The 21,489-nt window shown below is 33.8% G+C and overlaps 1 protein-coding gene across 5 annotated transcripts in view; it reads left to right on the forward strand.

The window, feature by feature from the left end:
* Positions 1–21,489, forward strand: part of TLL1 (tolloid like 1) — a 130,013-nt gene that overhangs the window by 49,747 nt on the left and 58,777 nt on the right. For 4 of the 5 annotated variants that reach the window (XR_011096222.1, XM_068681171.1, XM_068681172.1 and 1 more), the window contains exons 2-5: positions 7,764–7,874; positions 11,911–11,991; positions 14,157–14,309; positions 15,945–16,062. Coding sequence is in view for 4 of the 5 variants with exons in the window: in XM_068681171.1 (XP_068537272.1) it covers positions 7,764–7,874; positions 11,911–11,991; positions 14,157–14,309; positions 15,945–16,062 (463 nt within the window). In the remaining variant the exon portion in view is untranslated. The remainder of the gene's footprint in view (positions 1–7,763; positions 7,875–11,910; positions 11,992–14,156; positions 14,310–15,944; positions 16,063–21,489) is intronic. The other variant, XM_068681173.1, reaches the window with a different exon arrangement.

Below are 21,489 nucleotides of genomic sequence, written 5' to 3' on the forward strand. Positions count from 1 at the left end.
CCCCCCTTTCTTTTGTTTTGTTTAGAAATCTCATGTTTTGGGGAAGACCTGCTTATGTTTTTGGTTATTTTGGATTGCTTTTAAGAAAAGTGTATCAGTGGCTATATATTTGTAGTATAAAAAAAGTGGAAGTACAACTTCAAGACATGAACAACTATTTTTTTTATGGAGGCTGTGTAGTTTTGTTTTGCAGAAAATAAGTGTTCAAATTGTTTTTAATATGAAATGTTATCTTGAGAGGAAAATCATGGATTTCATCTTGAGTCTTGTAATCTTAAGATCTAAAATATCTTTGACTCAAGCTTTAGATTTTTGAATAACTTCTCTGATATTTTTCCCTTAATATTGCAGCAGGAAAACTCATTTTATGAAAGGCCAAGCCACCCATTAATTTAATTTTCATAGTTATGGCACATAAATGACAAGTTGAAATGTTTGTGATTTGAATAGACATAAATCTTGACCAACACTGACATTGGTTTGATTTCTCCAGATTTTCAATTGTTTTTGTATTCTTCAGTACAAAAATTCCGCTTCTTTCATGAATCCAAGTTATATTCCTATGTTGATGACATTTTGTTGGTACCTCTTCCAGTATTTTTAGGGCTGAATAATTTGAAGCTTTGGGTAGGACTACGATAATATTCATAAGAAACTGTTCAAGTTCATGGAGAATCACTTCTAAACTTGCAAATAATTTATGTTGCAAAAGGAAGGTGTTTTCTCACCTAAGAAGATGCAGGGTGTTGCAATCCAGTTCCTTTTCTCTACTGACTTTTTTTTTTTTGTGTGTGTGTGTGGTTGACCAAAGCCAAATTCTTATTATGTTGGATTTTTTTTTTTTTTTCTCTTCAGTGCATGGGGCAAACATTTCTATAATTATTTATTTTGGACTTTGTCAAAAGTGCTTGTCACTTAACATGTGACACGCCCCCATGCCCCACAACCCCTGCCCTGTAAATTCCTAAAACTTCAAGATCCCTGCATACTTGATTTCAGGAAAATAAAGGATTTATGTTTCTTCTTAAACTATAGCTTCTAGTATTCTTTCATTCATTGTCACACTCCTGCTAACATAGATATGCTGTTTCTCTCATGGTAGCCAAATTTTTAGTGTTATGTATCTGAATTGCTAGGAGTATCGCCTTAGTAATCCTGAGTATTTTAGTAGTTGAAATAAAAAGCATTGGGATTGTAGTATGCTACAATTAAACAAGCACCCTGTGTACTATTAGTGGTCACAAAAATAGGAATCTGGGGAGACATTTGTCGACAAGCGATCTAATCCAGCTGCCAAGGGAAAAGTATTTTGTTTTATAACATGCACTTATGATATGGTAACATATTTGGACTTTTAGATGGTGATTTTTACCTGCACATCAGAACAAAACAGATACAAAGCTTACTATTTTACATCATTTATTTTCATAGTAAATATGGAAGCAGCCTGGCAGAGGAGTTGTTTCCCTTTTCAGGTGTGACTGCCATTTTTTTCTTCAAGTAAATCAATAAATTTCACCAAGTTGCTCATGGTTGTGCACAGATTTGAAAATGTAGTAACTAATCTCTAGTTTTGGTATATCTGAAAATAGGCTGCATTGTTCTTCTATCTAATATTGTTAAAGTTTCTATAAAGTTTTCTTTTCTGTCATGTACTCGCTTTTTTGTTCAATAAAAAACTGATTTTGATAATTATCAAACACTGAAATTAATTTTGGTTCATAAATTTCTTCTGAAAGTTCTTTGATCTCTGTATGGTAACACTGAAATTGTTTGACTGTTATGGCTAAAGGCAGCATTCATGAGGAACAGGGTTAGAAACAATCCAGAGTATGGTATGCAGTCTTATGTTTGCGGTTGCATTTGCAATCTTTTGCTGTTTAATTGTCCTGTCTTGTTGTCATTTTAATGATTTCTGAGAAAAGTGTATTGCACCTGAAAATTTTGGAACAAATGAACTGGTTTGAATACAAAAATAAGGTAATTATAGTAGCATATGTTGCTTTCCTCATAATGAGGTAAAATTGTTTTTACTTATTTAGCACACAAGTTCCCTTTTTCTGTTCAGAGTTTCAGAGGCAGTTATGTAAGCTGTGAAATGGATTGTATGGGATAAAATGACTCACCAAGATAGATTGTAATGCACATAGCTGTGTTGTTGCAGGGAAGTATTCAATGACTCAGCTATAGAAGAGGCTGCTAATTGGAACTGCTGCACATGGGCTTTTAGATAAACCCTGAACTTGGGCCAGCACGCTTTTTGGCACTTCTTGCTGCATGAATTGCTGGTCAGATTTTGAAAAACACTGGGTGGCCCACCTGCCATCAAAAGAAATGAAAGAAGCTCAAAACTCTTCAGATTTATATTTTGCCTTCCAGTTAATTCTAATATTTTTGTTGTCAGTTCTTGGCAGCTCCTATGAAGCGGATAAATTTCCTCTGCTTTCCACTCCCAGTAGCATACCAAAATCTGAGGCTATGCTTTTAAAATGTCTTCTAAAATTGCCTTAATCCTTTCATTGGCATCTTTTCAATATAGCAGTAATCTCCCTGTCATGGGCTCCCTGTCTGCTCACAGAACAAGGGAATACCTGTGTGGCTGATCACAGTTTACTTCTCATTTTGCCTAGTTTGTTTAGCCTAAGAAAGAATTTCAGGTTATAGTATACTAATTCATTGCAATATTAGGTTTTCTAATCTTGTTTTCAAGAGTTGAAAAAATTGTCCGAATGTAAGAACTCCATGCTTGAGTTGAATGTTTCTCTAGCCTGCACTGTAATCAAAACAAAGCATATTATGGAAATTATTTTTGGATCTTAATGGTCTACTATAGTGTCAGTCTCTTAGAGCTGTCCTTGGTAGCTGTCTTAGCACACATCAGAGATCTTGATATATATATATATTTTTTCTGCTATGCTCCTGTGCTTTAGGGGAAAACACTAGCAATCTTTCTTTAGTTACATTTTCTGTCTTGTTACTAATATCAGTATTGATACTCTCAGCAATATATTTTACTCCAAAATGGCTGTTTATAGTTTTTGTTTTAAAAAATTGTAGGACAAATTATAAAACAATTTGCTATAGATGATTTTTGGTTTTGCAATCATAATGAATATATTCTTGTATATAATTTGCAGGTTTATATACTAATTGTTATTTTTAATCCCAGAAAGATCCATTCTACTGCTGACCATAGCCCCATGAATTTAACATGATTTTGTTCATGTTCTGTGACTTCTGACCATCTTCTGGTCATGGAAACCCTTTTTTGTCCTAATCATGTATGCTATTTCATACTATGGGTGTATTTACATATACTTAAAATAATTGTAATAGTTTTCCTTTTTTTTTTTTTTGAAATTACTTTGTTTTCTTAGTAGTATATTTTATTCATACAGAATGGTGGATATTTGATGTGGTGATGGTCTTATTGGAAGACAGTATGTTAGCAAAGAGAACTTCACAGATGAATATTCATTATTTGTGATAACAGTTCAGGTTGCCACAGGTAGTTTACGTGCTTGATCTATATATTAGAAGTCATCTTACTCTATATCAATCACATTTTTATGGTAATATTGATTCTTGCATGGGAAGTATCTGCTATCTTCTATAAGATACTTATTTTCCTGTTTGTTTTCATTCTGGCGAGGCAATTGTTTGCATGTTGCAAGCTTAACTGCTTTGCATGGCAGACTTTTGTCTTGTAATTTAGTCAGTCCTTTTTGAAGGTGTTTGGCTGAGTGCTTTGAGATGTGTGAAATCGGAATTGCGTCTATAGGTGAAGTTGTATGTATTAGCAGAATGTATGTATGTGCATAATCTTTCTTTGATGTTACAGAAAAATGTACTTTTATGGGTAAACAGTCTGTGTCCTCTTTCTGAATGCAACGTGTGCATCCTGTTTGTCAGTTGAATTTGTCTAAACGCTCAATGTAGTGCCTATATACATGTAAAATACAAACAAAACATCTCCTCTCCTTCCCCCAACTCCTCCACCTTCCCCCCCCAAAAAACAAACAACAACAACAAACAAACAAAAAAACCAGAAAGTTGCATGCAATAACATTTAGTATAATTATCTATCTATCTTTATTACATACTTGCTTCAGATATTGTAGTTTCCAACAGACTTCTCCTAAGTTTGCATATTGCAGACTTTTGTGTGTTCAATTCAAATGAAAAAGTTGCCTTTAGACATGAAATTTTCCTGGCCAGTATGTAGATGATAAGAGAGAATGTAAAGAAATCTGAAACAGGTGGCAACTTCAAGTTCCATTTGGATCATCTTGAATTTTCAATTTTTATTTTGTGTGTTAAGCAAAATTTGTTATTTGTTATATTTTTTTTGAAGCAAACCTAGGAACGAAATATCTTTGAAGAACGAGATAGGTGTGTCTATCTATCAATGTGTGGACTGAATGAATGGTATGGAATATATCAATTCTGGCAGAAGTTTTTTAAAGGAAGCTAATACAACTCTTAACCTTAACTTGCTCTTAGCATGGTCTTCAACATACCTTGCATACCCAAACAATCCTCTGCTTGCTTTCCATAAGGTTTAGATTGATGTGCAGCAAAATGAAGTATACAAAGCAACTTCTTCAGATAGTTTCAGGCCATAAAAATTTCAAGACAGGAGATAGAAGTACAATTCTCTCTAGTTACAAAGTACAGTAACACACAGACAGTCTGAAAGGATAGTTTTAACAGTTATGGAAATGTGTTTTTTATTGTTTTTGCTCATTTTTTTTTTTAAAGTTCATGTGGGTTTCTGCCTCAGGCTTTGTTGAAGGAAGAAATGCAGACTTTTCATTGGAAAAAAATGTGTATTTTTAAAAAGCAGTTATCAGCTTCTTTCATGTCTCTGTTTCTAATTTTTAATGGTGGATTGAAATTAAATTAAATAGAACCCAGTCAGCTGTTATTTGTCTTGCTATAGATGTATTTTTTTCCCAGTTGCACTGAAATTAGTTCAGAAAATCACAGATTTATTTCAATAAAAGTAAAGAGGCAGTTATTAATTTCTTTCAGAAGTCAAATAAGTTCTCTCCAGATTTCTACCTCTTGTCCTGTTTGATCCTTACGTGACCTGATAAGCAGAATTATTTTGTTTCAAATAACACCTGCCTGAAGAAAACATCCTATTATTCTATTAAACAAACAGACAATTGCATATATTTCTTTCTTAAATGTTTACAAATATTTAGTTCGTACATCAGAGAACCTAGCTTTTATTGGTCATGAAGAATACTCATCTATGTTTGCATCAAACTTGCATCAGCACTCATTGTTATATTACCATGGTTATATTATTATTAAACTTTATCTTGTACTTGGTTGCTAATCAAGAACAACTCTAGCTAGCGGTCCAGATGTTTAACAAAAATAACATGGCTTTGTTTTCTGTTCTAACTCAGCAAACAGTTACTGTACCTTTCTTGAGCAGTAAGTTTTTTGCTGTTCTTTTTTTTTTTTTTTTCTTTTTTTTTGTATCTGTGCAATGCATTTGTCAGACAAATTCATAGGGCTTGAGTTTTCTCTGGTTGTATTTTCACGGCAAGGTGAATGTTACTACAGTTAAGTGCTAAAGATGGATCATCAGAACTAGAGAGGATATATTTTCAACCACATCATTGTACACTTTTTAAATGCTCAATTTACCTTGAGTTTTTATTTCATGTTTATATAACAGTATTATATACTGAAACCAAAGTGATTTCTGCTAATACAGCTCTGTCAGTGAGTTATTTTTTTCAACTTTTGGTAATTCGGAACCTTCATTTTGTTAACTCTCACTGCAACCAGGAAAGAATAAATGGGGTTGCTATTAATTTTTAGCACTTCCTCAGGTTTGGTTTGGACAACCTGTGTGACCTCTGTTAAAGCATGTCATGTCTTTTTAAAGTGTAATGTTAATAGCTGCTTCCTTTTTTTTTTTTTTTTTTAACCATTCTTTTTGTACATTGTATCAAGATTTGTGCTCTTGGTGCTATACAGTGGCCTATATTGTGAATGACATCCAAGAGAAATATCTAGAAGATGGTTATAATAGAACTAATAAATAATATTTAATTCAAGAATCAGATGGAGACTTTCTCTCCTCACTGTTCAAAACTCAATCTGAGATTTATTTATTTATTTATTTATTTATTTATTTATTTATTTATTTTCCCTAGAAAGTTCAAGGAAAAAGACACTTAGAGCTGCCACTAGCTATGTCTTTTGACCTGATGGTAAAAGCCATTACTGGTTGGTAGGCTAGGCAGAAGATGGATGTGCTCAATGTGTTCAAGGGAAATAGGGACCCTTGGAAAGAGAGTGTTCACAAATGTATGAGAAGTAACTGAACAGTTTCAGAAGTGGTCTGAAATACTTTCTGTTTCTAGGGAACATCATCTTTTTATGCAAATATTTAATATGTGAAAATGCTCTTATTTAGAAGATGGTTATATTTTTAATTGCGAAGATTCATTTTCACTTTTGAACTCTGTATAGTTGCTCTATTTTTTTTTTTTAAAGATACTTTACAAGGCATACCAAAGACATTTTCAAAATCATTTCTCCTAATTGTCTTGAATTCAAAAAAAAGTAACAGGAAAATCAAGAAGATGAGTTTTTAGATATGGATTTGATTAAATAATTATGAATATAAGCTTTAATCAATAGGAAAAAGATAAATTCTGCACTAAGAAGAATATGATGAACATATTATCTGATGAATGGTCTCTATAATTTGATAAAAGAAAAAATGACAGAAAAGGAAGACTATTTAGTGTTTGGGATGTTTGAATGGAACTAGACCTGAGAGAGTAATTTGGTAATAGATGGACTTTGGACAAACTCCTTAAGAAAACAATTTGCAGTGGAGCTGTTTAACAAACAACCAAACAGAGACAGTAATGTCTACCTGAACAGGAGAAATTTGCATTAAATGCAAACATGACACCAGTCTTGATCTCAGAAGCTTTGTGATTCTGAGGGGACCGGTAATAGACATCTACAGAAGCAGTGAAGAGAGGGAGAAGGAAGTATTTGGATAAAGTTAATAATCACTTCAATTCATGTTAATTGGTAATGCTTTGTTGAATTCCTTCACATAGTGGAGGATGGCCTGCTGAGTCCATCTTTAATGACAAGTTTGAGTTGGCAGGGACATTTGAGGTTAAAAACTCAGGAAAAAGAAAAGAAAGACTGAAGGTATAGATCCTGAACTCTTACCTATATCTCGACTCACTGAGTTGTGATGGCAGCTTAGCGAAGATGAATTGACTTTAAAAAAAAATAAAAAAAAAAATAGTCAATCTTCTGAATCTTAAGCAGAACAGGAAAAGAAAGAAGAAATGCACCGAAAGACATAGGAAGGGATGAAATGAGAAAAGATTGTATTCTATCAGTACTGTATATTTTTGACTTCAAATGTTAATGTCTTTCAGTGCTTTTTAGTTTCCTCTGTTGTATTTACATGTAGAAAACATCAGATATGCTGAAAATTTGTTAATTGATGTTAAATTTATGATTGCATTTATACAATGTCTAAAGAACTTAAGCCTATAAAATATAGGAGAATAGTGAAACAAAATATTTCTTTATTAGTTTTATTTCTTTGTATAAAAATGTAGATCAGTAAGCAAATGTATGTCGTATAAACGTATATTTGTCATATATTTCCCAGAGGGCTGTAACATGGCATTATAGTCTTCAGATTGGTTTAAATGTAAAAATAAATTCTTTAATTAAATTGAGCTCTTTTTTATTTAAAGCTGTCTTTTGGGGAGATATTGCCTTAGATGATGAAGACTTAAAAATCTTTCAAATTGACAGGACAATTGACCTTACGCAGCACTCCAACGAAAGACTTGGCCATAACACAGGTATGATATTTCAGCCTTGCTTTTAACTTATTTTTCTCTTATTTACTTAAAATAAGTTCATCTCTGTTTTCAAGTGCAGAAAGTCAGTGGATAATGTTAGTTTATGAATATAAACTTATATATAATGTTATTTTATGGGTAGTATTAGTTTAAAATTAGAGAAATTATTCAACAAGTACTACAAACTTGTTTAAGTGAAGCAAAGGGAAAAGCTCAAATTTATTTTTTTCTGCATTTCTGATTGAAACAAACAGAAACTAAAACAAACAACAACAAAAAAATTGTAGAGCCGAAGAGCAGAAGCTGGGAGGAACCTCTCTGCCAGTCCTCTCTGCAGGTGGTCATGTGGGAAAGGAAGCTGTACAAAGCATTGCTTTTAGCTCTGCAAGTTCCTGATAGCAGAGCTGAGATGCCCTGTGGAGAAAATGTGGAATCCTGGAGGCGAGACTGGGATTCTTGAATTACAACACCTCCTTTTGCTCTTTTTTTTTTTTTTATTCTGTTGTTTAATCCAGATCTACACATTGATCTAGAAGATGCACAAGAACATTTTTATCCTTTCTAGAATTTGAATTAGAATGTAAATTTGTCACATTAGTGCCTGACACTGAAACAAAGGCAGTGTTTTTTTTTGAGACAGATAGATAAAGAGATATCATTCCCGTGTAAATATATATGTATATATGCGTGTGAAAACATAGTCCATGTGTAAATAGATGTCTACTTAGTGTCTAAAAATATCCATAGTTTCAGGCTGTGATTTGTAAAATCATGACTGTGAATGTGTAAACTTTCAGGATATGGTACCAAAAAAATTATAGTGGGAAGGTGTGAAAAGGAATATTTATACGTAGTAGCAAATGCATAAATGCATTTCTGAAGTTTTTCTATTAAGCATGGTCTATTTGTTGCTGAACTCAGTTAATATTAACTTGATGATTCCTAGTATGTGAAAATAAGGATCATTTTGAGGAATGACCAGAAATGATTTTTCATTTTTGTAGCATTTTGTAGCTTAATCTTTCAGTATTGATAAATATATATACATGGCATATTTTCACTCTTTGAGTATGTGATTAAACTGTTATTATAATAACTTGAAAATTTATTTTATTTCCCTTTGAAACCGCTTGTTTCTTTAAGCTAGGATCATCTCTGATCTTGTCTAGATTAAGGCTGAATATTAAAAAGTCATTAGAGCCAGGGGTTTCCTTCTTCCACTTCACCTCAAACAAATGTTTTTAATTGACTTTGGAAGTATTTCAGGCCCCATTTTTGCAGGCAATGTAGACAGCAAGGTTCTTAAAATGGATGCAGCCATTTCTTTGATTTCTTTGATTTCTTTGGCCTGCTGACTTTCCTTTTTATTTTTCTATTCTTTCCTTTTAACTGATTTTTTTTTTTTTTTGGAACAGTTGTATTTATTTATATGTTCTACTATTTAGCTTTCTTTCCTTACCTGTCTTGAGGTGCATTATCTTTGCATGTTACAGTATCCTATTCAGGATATTGACTCATCCTACTGAGGATTACCTCCATTTGGATCATATTTGTCTACCCTTATTGCACAAGGGGGAATCTGAGATAATCAATATAAATGGACTTTCGAGAACAAACTCTGCTGAAGTTAATGTTTTGGTACTGGTTCTCAATGAACACTCTACAGTTTTGATTTTTCTAAAACAGAGTTGGAGAAGTCTTGTTTTAAGCTTCACATATGTATATTTTTCCCAAGTTTATCACATTTTGATATATAAGTTGGCCAGTTTTCGAAAACTGCACAGTATAGTGTGCTTTTTTCCCCCTTTAATTGTCAATGGAAGAAATTACCAACAACTAGCTAATTAATATTAGGTAACAACTGGAAAAGGAAGGTAAAATGGTGGTTCAATAGAGAACAAATTATTAGATTATTACCTTCCTTACAAATACAGTGAAAAATACATGATTGATTTCTGAGCACTTTATGCTCCTGCTTTGTTGTTCTGCTGTTGACCTCCAAGAATATAGGTTATGTCAGGTAGAAAGTTAAAGTACATGGATATAAACTATCCATATTGCATTTTTCACTGGAATGACTAATTAAAAGTAGTGAGCTAACAGGCTCTGATTCACATTTTTAACTGCTTGTTTTGGTGAGGATTATCAGCATAGATTTCCAGGACCAGATACTTTGTGAACTTCTCACTGTGGCTCTGTCATTTTTTATTTTTTTTTTATCCAACACTGCACAAAATAATTGTAAATAAACAAATAAATAAACAAAAACAAACAGCAAAAGTGATAAAATTGCTGTGTATGAATGCGAATTGCCAAGAGTATCCTCCTGCTCCTACTTGAAGCATGATGAAGAAGATACAGCAAAAGAGATTTATTTATTTTTAAACAAATTTTTCAGACTTTGGTTTGGCAAAGCCGTAGATTATTCATATAGGCCAGATTAGTTAAGTGAGATACATTTTCTTCTTTAGTTTTTCATGAAATGGATTACACAGGTTGCTTCATTCAGTAAATAATGTTTTTGTTTGTTTGCTTGTTTGTTTTTCATTCCTGTTATGTCTATTAAAGTTGCTGGGTTTTAGGGATATTTATTTTAGATGTTTTTTGAATCTCCAGCTATCTGCCTTTCTATGATATGAATGTTAGCATCAGAGACATTTATGTTAATAATGATTGATACAAGCAATGGAATTGTTATAGTCTCTGTAGTGTATAGTATAGTTAACCATATTACTTGTTGGGAAGGAATGTGTTGAACTATTACCTCATCTATCTAAAATGTTTTAAAAAATTTGGAAAATTTTTCTCAAGGGAGCAGGCAACTATGTGACAGTGTAATCCAAATAATTAGACACATTGTTACTCACTGAGCAGCCACATGAACTCATTTGCCTTATATGGAATGATTTCACGTTGCAATTTAGTAAATATATTTTCCACATATATATTGAAAATTTTTGTGGGAAATTAGGAAAGGTCTTTTCCTAATTGGCAGTTGGAGGTTTCAGTGTCCTTTCATTTCTATTTTACTTTTGCTGTTGTACAAGTAATTTGAAAATGCTGTTGTACAAGTAATTTGAAAATTCTGTTGTCCTATGACAGATATTGGATCTTAAAATATTACTTACTACAAACTTCTAAAAACCACAAAACCTTCTTAACAATTCTGATGATTTACTGGTTAGTGTGGTGTTATCAATATTCTTATTTGAGGCTTACTGTTTTTTTCAAAGCCACTTGTAACCACAAAAGAATCAGATATGAAGGCGGTATATATCATGCATTAAATGTACACACTAAACCTGGAAATGTGGTACATTTCTAGAAAAAAACAAAACACGATACATGTTATGGTCGACAATTTGTTAGCTTAATTTTTCTTGTTCATTGATTGCTAAAATAACAGATATATATGCCTGTGAGGCCTTATTGAAATACGCACCAGTATGTGATGTTTCAAAGCCTTCAGAGTGCGTTGCAAATTCATTTGCATGTTGACAAACAAGCTAAAACTTTCATGCTAAAATCAGCCACAATAAATATTTATCATTGTTGTTGTTTGTTTTGTTTTGTTTCTGTTTTGTGTTGTTTCTGGTGAAACTTTAAATGTTTCCTATCACGCTTTCCCTGAAATGCCTTGATTGTGGCATGCATTCAGAAAATTTTTGTGAGAGTAGGGCTTTTAGCTGTCAATCAATATAGCTCAGAGGATGTCAAGGTCACCAAGAAGAAAAGGGCTTCAAATAATAATTAAATGATGTAATTGTCATGACTTGTCTGAATAACAAAGACATGCCGGCTTACATTCTGGAATGCGTATTAGAAAAATTTTCAGCTAAAAATGTCTTTTTGTTTCATTGTCAAGAATACTTGAAGAATTTGTATGCAAGTCATTGAAGTATGTTAAACTTCCTTAAAGGCACATTGCAGTTCTTACAGGATATTTCCTAATCTCATCTGGTTATATAATTGCTGTAGGTGTAGGATTCCATGTTCTTATTTTTTTTTGTAATATTTTTTTCTTTTATTTTTAAAGGTGGCTTTGGAGAGCATGGAATGTCAAAAAAACGAGGTGCCCTCTATCAGCTCATAGACAGGATACGAAGATTTGGCTCTGGTATTTTCACTGTTTAAATTAGCAGGTTACCTGATGTGATAATAATTTTTTAAATATATATATTTTTTAACATTTTAAAGCATCTCGGTATGGGCATAAACAAACTTTAAATAGTTCAAGAATAGTAATGGAGAGATTACTATTACTATCTTCATTATGTTTCTTAGAGGTCCATTTCCAGTATCAGATCTGGAAGCTAAAATACGTATTTTTTCATCTCATATTAAAAATTCCTTAGCTGCTTAGTATATTTATCTTCACATTTATAAGTTTAAATGATATCAATACAATGTCTGCTCAGTACAGGTAGGCTATGCTGCATAGGTGCTAATTTCATCGTATTTTTTCTGGATTCAGGTGGGACATTGTGATGAGTCACACAGCATTTGAAGCACTTATGTTATGCTGAACAAACACATCATACTTTTGTCAGTATGAATGTAGTTGAATTCAGCATGCGAAGTCAGTGAAATCATTTATACTGGTCAAGTTCATTCATCATTTTTGGTGTGAGGAGATGTCAATTTAACATCATGATACCTCAGCCTCAAAAAAAGGAAAATATGTAAAACTGTAACTGCCTTTGCAGTTGTGTTCTGATATATAAACTTAATTCTTTATACAATATTTTAGTAGTGCATAAATGCTTGTCATCTTTTACAAGAATTTGGAAGGAATTTCTTACTACTTGTAGTTCAAGAGAAATTTGATAGGAATTTTAAATCAGAAAACACCTATTTTAATCTGTCAGATGATTCAGTAATGATTTTTCTTCTGCTGAAGTTTCTATCTGTGTTGTACACTATTGTGAAATTCTCATTTACATACTTAATGCAAGGGTAAGTTATTTGCTTTACCTGTGTGCATATTTTTTTTATTTTTTATTTTTTACCCTGCTACTTTCTATATAATTTCTGATATAAATTATAATTTGTGTTAATTGTTATAAAGTTAGACTTTTCTCATGCATGAAGAATTTTCTCCCTATGCTGCATATGCTGTAACTTCTTCCCTTTTGTCCTTTGGATGTTCCCAGCCTTGGAGCCAAGGCACTGTACCTCAATCCTGCCCTGGAGTCTTTCATGGTCCTTACAGTGTAGCCTGATGTACCCAGTAACACTTAAGTGGAATTGATATCACAGAGGGAAGGTGTACTGTTCCATGAGGAGCAACAATTTAATCCCACTGAGTAGGGCTTGTTGGCTGCCTTTCAAGTGATCCATTTTAATCAGCTTTCCTCATGTCCATACTGACTTCAAAATTGCTTCAGAAGAAGACATCTATCCTTATTAAGGTGTTCAAGTCCTTGTATAGCTATTCTGATACTCTTCTGTTGTCACAGAAGTTTCAGCTGATTTGAGAGAGATTTACCTGTAATGGGAAGGATGGTGAATAATCTAAAAATAGTACTACTTTTTTTGGTCTTCCAAATTCCAACCATGAGTAATACTTGTATTATTAATAATTAATAAATAAGATTCCAAAAGCTCATTTGTGAAAAATGTGTATTGGCATCCTGCAGTGTTGTATGGTTTTTATGAAATTGGAAGTCACATTTTCATCTGAAAATGTGTCTACTGGTAACAGCCACAGGTAGTGGAGATCAGAGGTGGAAATGACTTCTGACTTTTTCCATGTGTTTGCAACCTGCTTTGCAAATAATTTATCTATTTTTCCTGATAATTCATGATAATAAAAGCCAATCTAATACTTCAAGGACCTCTTCCTGTCCATTGCTTTAAGGCTGGTTATGCTCTTTATTTTTCCAGATCCTGGAGTAAGAATGAAAGGGACAGTAAATGTTGTGATTACTTTGGATCTGTTCAAAGCCATTTCTTCTTTGCTGGAAAAAGAAAAAACACACATTTTTTTAAATGATTTTTCTTTTTTATTAAATGAGACAATGTGCATGTAACTATGCTGACAATGTGGCTAAATTGATAAGTTTATGTGCACATTGTTGCTGTACAAAAAATGAAGATTTAGCCTCTCCATTTCAAGCATTTCCAAGAAATCAATAATGATAGACCATTGCATAACAGCAGCATCTTACTTTTAAAAGACGTAGAGAAATAATTTGACTTTGACTTTCTAGACAGTAAAGATTCATGTTCTCCCTTTCGTGTTCTCCCTCTTCTCATTCAGTGTTTTAATTATCATTACAGGCTTTGAGCAAAATAGTACATCTAAAGGAAGGACTACTACAAAATTCTCAGGGAAAAATGAGAAGAACCGATTTCCCAGAGCTGCCACATCACGAACAGAAAGAATATGGCCAGGGGGTGTCATCCCATATGTAATAGGTGGAAATTTCACTGGTAAGCTTTGTTCTTTCTATAAAGAGAAAGAACACGATTTTTTAAAAATATATTTTATTTTAAAGAAAGTCATAGTATGGAAATAAATAGAAAGATTTCTGTTGGATCAAGCCTGCTGTATGTCTGTTTTGAAAACATTAGTCACACTTTAAAAAAAAAAATAAAAAATTCCCAAAGGCAAGCTATGTAATAAAACTATTCAAGTATATTATAGAGAGGGAGGGCTATTTGTCTCTCTGATTTTACATGTTTGTTTTGTAGGGCCTAAGTAACAATGTTATGGAAGCTGTTTTATATATAAAAGTAGGATATTTATATATAAAAGTAGGATATTAAGTTTAAGAATAAAACAGATTTAACCGGTGTAACATGTTCTACTAAACTGATTTGAGTCATCAAACTGATTCAAATGTGTTTCGTAATTCCTCAATTTGGTTTTCAGATGGGTACACAAACATATATAACAAAAGACTGACATCAATACATATAATTCTTATTAGAAAAATGTAGAAAAAAAAATAAAATATTTGCTTTCCCTGAAAAATATAAATGTGTCAGAATCAGTGTGGAGGTAAGAAGTAATATAAAATGAAAAGAGAGAGAAAAGGAAAACGAGCAAGAAAAGATATGCAGTAACATCTTATTATGTACAATAATACAGGAAGCCAAACAAAACATGCAAGTCCTCATACACTGTATGCATATGTCTACAGAGAAACCAGAGACCTTCTTTCCAAATCAACTGCTACAGTAAAATTTTAAGTGTGGGTATTTTATTTGCACAGTATGTGACCTTTGCTTTAGGATTACCAATTTTTGTAATAATGGTAGTAAACTAAATAAAAAATGTACCTGTAAAACATTTTACCTTTTTCATAATAAAGGATAAATCCTAAAGGTTGTCAAGCATTTCTTAAAGGTAAAAGAAAAGGGCAAGGGCAATATAGGATGAAATAGCCTTTAATTCTTAGGATCCTGACATGATTTGAACTCAATATTTTTATAAAATTCTAGATTTTTTTTTTTTTCTTTAAATTTAAAACTTTTTCTGAATTTCAATTTCAGAAAGGCTTGAATGTAAAGAAATGGGTATTGGTCACTGCTCATTATAAAATCCAGATGCCTTGGTTGATGTGCCTGTTGACATGGCTTCGGATAAATCGGTCTCCAGATTTGAAGTCTATAGGAATTTATCCATTCCTTTATATTTCTGGCTAGATAAATAGGAACTAGGGATTTATTTATTTATTTATTTATTTTTAATTTGTTGTCCACTTTTTAATTTCATGTGGGAAAATTCTTAGTAAATATTATGCTAATGCAGGCATGTAAGCAACACTAGATTTCTTCTGTTGTCTTCCTCTAGTGTAACATAGCTGTGCTTTTTATTGCAGATTTTATGTTTGCTGGAGTGTTTCAGGCAGTAGCGTTCCCCTTGCAGGCAGATATGTTACGGCAAACTGATTGTCTGAATATCCCTTTATTTGGAGGTTGGCAGTATATGGGACTGCTGGGACACACAACTTATGATCTAGTAACTCCCTCCAGGCTTATATTCTTAATATTAAAATCTGGTTTTAAGGAACAAGAAGCAGTTAGAAAAGTATCTCATTTCATGTCATGCCATTCTTTCAGGTACCCAGCGTGCCATGTTCAAACAGGCTATGAGGCACTGGGAGAAGTACACGTGCGTTACATTTATTGAACGAAGTGATGAAGAAAGTTATATTGTATTTACATATAGGCCATGTGGGTAAGTGCATATGCATGTTAACCAATACACAATTTCAGTGTTTGGCCATGTTTCTCAGCTTTGCATTTATAAGTGAATACATATACTTCACAGGAAAGTGAATAGACAAGTTACTGCATTTAAATAATATGTGTTCTGTGTAACTGTAGATTAACTGAAAGCACTTACTGTAGCTTTTTGAAGTTATGCCTTTCAGATATTTTTAGATAAAACTATCTTGCTAGCTATATGTAGAAGATATTTTTATGTTTGACTTTCCATCATACTTTATTATTGTTCTAAAGTTGTTTATGGTTTATTGTTTATTTCTTTATTTGTAGCTTTTCTGCATATCACATGTTCACTGATGAATTAACTATGAACATTTATTACTTTTTCTTTTTCCAGCTTAATTGTACTTACTTGTAATTTTAACTCTTCTGTTGTATTGACTGTCCTTGACCAGATTTGTTCAATCCATACATTCATGACCGTTTTGCACATTCCTTCTTCTATGTCACTGTTGTGTAAAAATGAACAAACCAGGTTATATCATTCATTAGTGTAGCTTTCCAGCAATCAGTGCTTTCCATCTTCAAATGTTGCTGCTCACAAATGCCTAAGTCAACTATGTTTGTTTATTGCATTCAGAAATCTTAAATTAACACAGCGGTCAGTGAGCTGCCTGAAGGCACCATTTTTGTTTTTCAAGTTTCCCAAACTCACTACCTGGAGAAATACTATATTTCTGATAGTCAGCTTCTGTTTGGGATGTAGGCTCCAAACTGAACAGCTGTCTACCTTGCTGACTTTGTGATCAATGAGCACTTTGCCTGCCTACTTTTTCATTTTTATGGTATAAGGTCATTTAAAAAAAAGTTTTTGGGTCTCCTTACATTGTAGGTATGATCCTGAATGTGCTTTATTATAGCCCATAAGATTACATGTTGACTTGTCTGCTTAAAACACCCTTGATATTTTTCTTAAGGTGCAGAACAACATAATAAAATCCACCCCTAGGCTTTTCTTTTTTTTTTTTTGAGAAAGACATTACCTTTGCCTTGGCAGGTCTCTGAGCCACAGACCTTTGCAACCAGGGAGCGTACTCTGGGAGTGTGCTTGTGAACTTGCTTTTCATGTTCTTGTGCTCATATAGGGCTGCTGTAGACCCCTGTTACAAACAGTGCCAAATAAAATGGTCTTCTGTTCTCAACCAGCATGTCTATTCTTCCTTAGTTAACAATGCAACTTGTGAGATAATTTTGGGGGATACTGACATATCGCTGGAAGAGAAATGGGAAGCAAATAATAATAATGAAGGTTGTCTACTCTTGGAGATGTAGAAAGCAATGTGAATTGAAACAGAAGAATGTGAGAGATAAATGGTCACAGGTACTTTAGGAAGTATGGGGATATCTACAGAGTGTCTCATTAAAAGAAAATTCCACAACTTCAGTGTCCAGAGCCAAACTGCAGAAAAGCTCCCCATCCAAAGCACTGTCCCTTAGATTGGTTGATGCTTCATGAGATCAAGTCACTTCAGGGTGAAGGCTGGATTATAACCAATTTAAAACAGAAGGTTGGAATATACTCAGCATCTACTTTCAAAGTCACAATTATCCTTTACAGTTAATGTTGTTTTATTGGTGGATACTTCACAAATAACAAAAACCTGATGAAGGCTGTAAACATTTTAGTATTAAGAACAAGGGAAAGTGTGGCTGTGAGCAGTCTGCCAGTGATGAAAAAGCCAGGCTAAGCAGAATGGGCAGTTGAATGACTTTCTTGGGGCTCTGAATCCATAAGCCATTTTAGGAAGTGCCGGATAAATAAGAGCATGTCTTCTCTGGGTGAATGGGAACTACTATGCACTCACCACTTGTATACAATGCTGATGCAGGATTTTCCATGGAAAGAACACAGACAAAAGTGACACCAAACCATCTGCAAACACTTTCTGCCACATGGCTAGTCACACTGAAATTAATCTCGGTTCTTTCCCATAGCACCCTGCTGTGTTGGTTTGTTAGCACATTGTGTCATTATTGTTTGCAGTACCATGACAGTTAACATTCACAGATGAGAGAAACTTTATAGTACTTAGCACTGTCCAAAATAAAAACTAAATGATAAACCCTGCCACTAAGAGCACCTAGTCAAAACATAAGACATTTAATGAAACACAGAGTGGGTACAGCCATATATGTGGAAATTCAGGTGGCAGTATCAGCAGACGTCTCATATAACAGTATTAGCATACTAACAAGTGAAGTGTTATTAAGCTTGTGTAAACATTAAGGTTATTTTGAAGGAGCATAGTGATTCTTCTTGCAGCAGTTCATGGGAAGCTCTTCCTAGAGGGCAGTGATGAAAAAAGCTTATTTGAAATATAGCAGCTGGTTATCAGAGACATCAACATGAGCTTACTACAGTTGAGAGTTTGCATATCAACAATGAACAAGAGACAAGTCTAGATTATCATAGACCCTTAGGACTGCAAAGGCTCTCAGATGGATGCCCAAGTATCCTTAAGATGGAAGCAGCTATACCTATGACATTGCTGATAAATGATTGTCTATCTTGTTTCAAAAAAACCTGCAAAGTAAATACTTCACAGCCCATTTGGAAATATATTGCTTCAAGTATCCTTAATAAAAGAAATTTAGGAAGTTTGGGGTAGTATTTTTGTGCTGGGTCTGGCTAGGATGGAGTTGACTTTCCCTGCAGCAGCCCATACAGTGCTGTGCTCTGTACTTGTAGCCAGAACAGCAGTGTTTTGTCTATTGCTGAGCAATGCTGGCACAGCATTAGGACTCCCTCCAACCCCCTTAAGAGCCAGCAGGGTAGGAGTGGGCAAGAGATGGGGAGGGGACACCATTAGGGCAGCTGACCTAAACCGACCAAAGGGATATTCTATACTGTATGATGTCACACTCAGCAATAAAAGGTGGGAAAGGGGAAGGAGAGAAAGAGCTGTTGTTATGAAAACCTCCATCCTCCCAAACCACCACTATGCATATTGAGGCCCTGATTCCCAGGACGTGGCCGAACATCACTTGTTGCTGGGAATGAGAATGATTTCCTTTTTCTCTCTGTGCTTCTGCATGGCTTTTTTTTTTTTCTTTTTTTTTTTTTTCCCTCTTCCTTTTCCCTTTAATTAAGGGAAATTAATTAAAGGGAACCTTTTTGTAATTACTGATAGTTTTATTCATTAGCTGCAGATATGAGAATAAGAATATTGTATTAAGATAATAGTATTGGTGATTCTTCTACCAAGGCAGTGTACACTGGAATTAATACATCTTAAATCAACTTTTGTGCAAGTAGCTGACTAGGGGCAAGTAAAACTCTATACAGTAGACAGGTTCAAAATACTCTTTGTTCACTACTTCTCAATGCTTACGTTTCCTCCTATCAGATAGAGTGCCTGAAGACACAGTCAGTATATTTCTCTGTATGCAAAGCTACAATAACGGGGTCAGCGAAGTGGAATGGCCTCTAGTCAGATGCTCTTCATAAATATTTCTAGGTAAAAGATCAAGCTTCTTTTTATATAGTGAGACAAAAAAGAACAATTAGCCATATTGCTCTGGTATTTCAGCATGCCTTTGATCTGACTTTGAGGTAATTTTTGTTCTCTACCAAAAGACTTAAGTACTTCTTATGACAAACTTTAGATGACTTATTACAATCACTGCTGTATCCTCCTTTTGGGGTATTTGCAAAGCTGTCTGAGATTCCAAAAAATCAAATCTCTTTCACGTGCTTCTACAGACATTGTGGGCTGAACAGCTTCTGAATGTTTAAATGTTTTTTGAAGCTGCAAGTACATTAAATAGACATTACAGGCAAGTTCTTAAAGCTGGTGAAATAGATATATTCATTGCTCAAGGTATACTTTTGCAGCATTCTTTAGCTTGAAGAAGGATTACCTGCTCTAGAAGGTGTACAATTACTTTTATGGAATGAGAAGAAAGTCAGAGTTCTACTAAATAATCTTTGGCATTAGGGCTGGTTCATACTCTCTAGTGGTTATTAACTCTAGCAGCTGGCCCTCTTCCTGCGCACAGCAGTCAACACAGCTGCTCTGCAGGTAGTGGCATGGCTTGCAGGTTGGCAGATAGTTATCAGTTCAGCTGCCATGGTCCATTAACATAAACTGAAATGAGGGGTTAATACATTGGGATGGGAAACTGTTAACTGAGGAATGAACTCAACTGGCTGTAATACTGGCACAGTTGTCTCCATTGAACAGATAAGAAGCAGTAGCCACCTCTGCTTTCATACAGATCTTCTCAGGACAGTGAATTAGAACATTTAGTAACATGCACTGTATTGATCCCTGACATCAAGCTGGGTCACAGCCAATATCTACTTTAGAATGTGTTTTGAATTTTATGATTGATACTTTTTTTTTTTTTTTTTTTCCAAGAAAAATCATCTACTTCTTGAGTGAGATTTTGTTCCTAAATTTTGTGAACTACTTTTGTTTGCTTTGTGTAACGTGTAGGTGATGATACGCTGTCCTAGTATAATTATGAAGTCCTGCAGTTTTTAATCCACATCTTCATGCAGTGAGTGTCCTGGCAAGCTGATATTGTGGTCTGCAAGTAATTTTACATTGTTACATCCTGAAGATAGTAATAATGCAGCTTTTATTTAAAAAAAAAAAAAAAGTGCAACATTTTGACCCCACCTGATTCTTTCTTCCTTTATATTGATTTAAGAGCATTTTGACAGTAGCTGTGAAATAGAATTACTTGTAAGAATGTATTGTTCCAGTCATTTAGCTTTCTCTCTGTCATTTGTTTCTCTTTGCTCACAATCATTGATCAGCTAGACTGATTAAATGGAATTAGAGATTCATAAATAGTTACTGTCTCCAACCTGCTGTCTGGTGCAATAAAGATTAAAGAGATTAGGAGCTTTAAAGTCTGCCAGTTGACTTAATTTAAGGAGCATGACAAGTGCTCATAAAGCACAGAAAAGTCTTGGCCTTTTGCCAAACACACCTGGGGTCAAGCCCAAGATATTGCAAATTAATTTCTTTCATAGGTATATTTACTTTATATTTTCTTAGCCTTTATCTCAGTGCAGTGATTAGAATCTTACGGCTTAATTGGATGAATCTGATGTGCTTGACATGATACTCAGCCCAGCAAATCCTCATGAGTGTGTACTGATACTTTATTCTAAGCCTCAGTATTCTAATTTTTGTTGGAATGTTAAAAACAAACCCCCTGAACTTTTATATTTTCTGGGAATAACTTTAAATCTGTTAAGTAAACATTCTAAGGAAATTGCCATATGCAACTGGCTTTTTAAAAAATATTATTTCTAAATGTAAATATCGTATAGTTTCCTCTCAAATGCAAATACATGGAAACATATGTATGTATTCTATATGTGGGCATGTATGTCTGAGTATTTAGGACAAGAAGGGGCAGG

The sequence above is a fragment of the Anas acuta genome, chromosome 4 (assembly GCF_963932015.1).
Source record: "Anas acuta chromosome 4, bAnaAcu1.1, whole genome shotgun sequence".
Classification (NCBI taxonomy): Eukaryota; Metazoa; Chordata; class Aves; order Anseriformes; family Anatidae; genus Anas; species Anas acuta.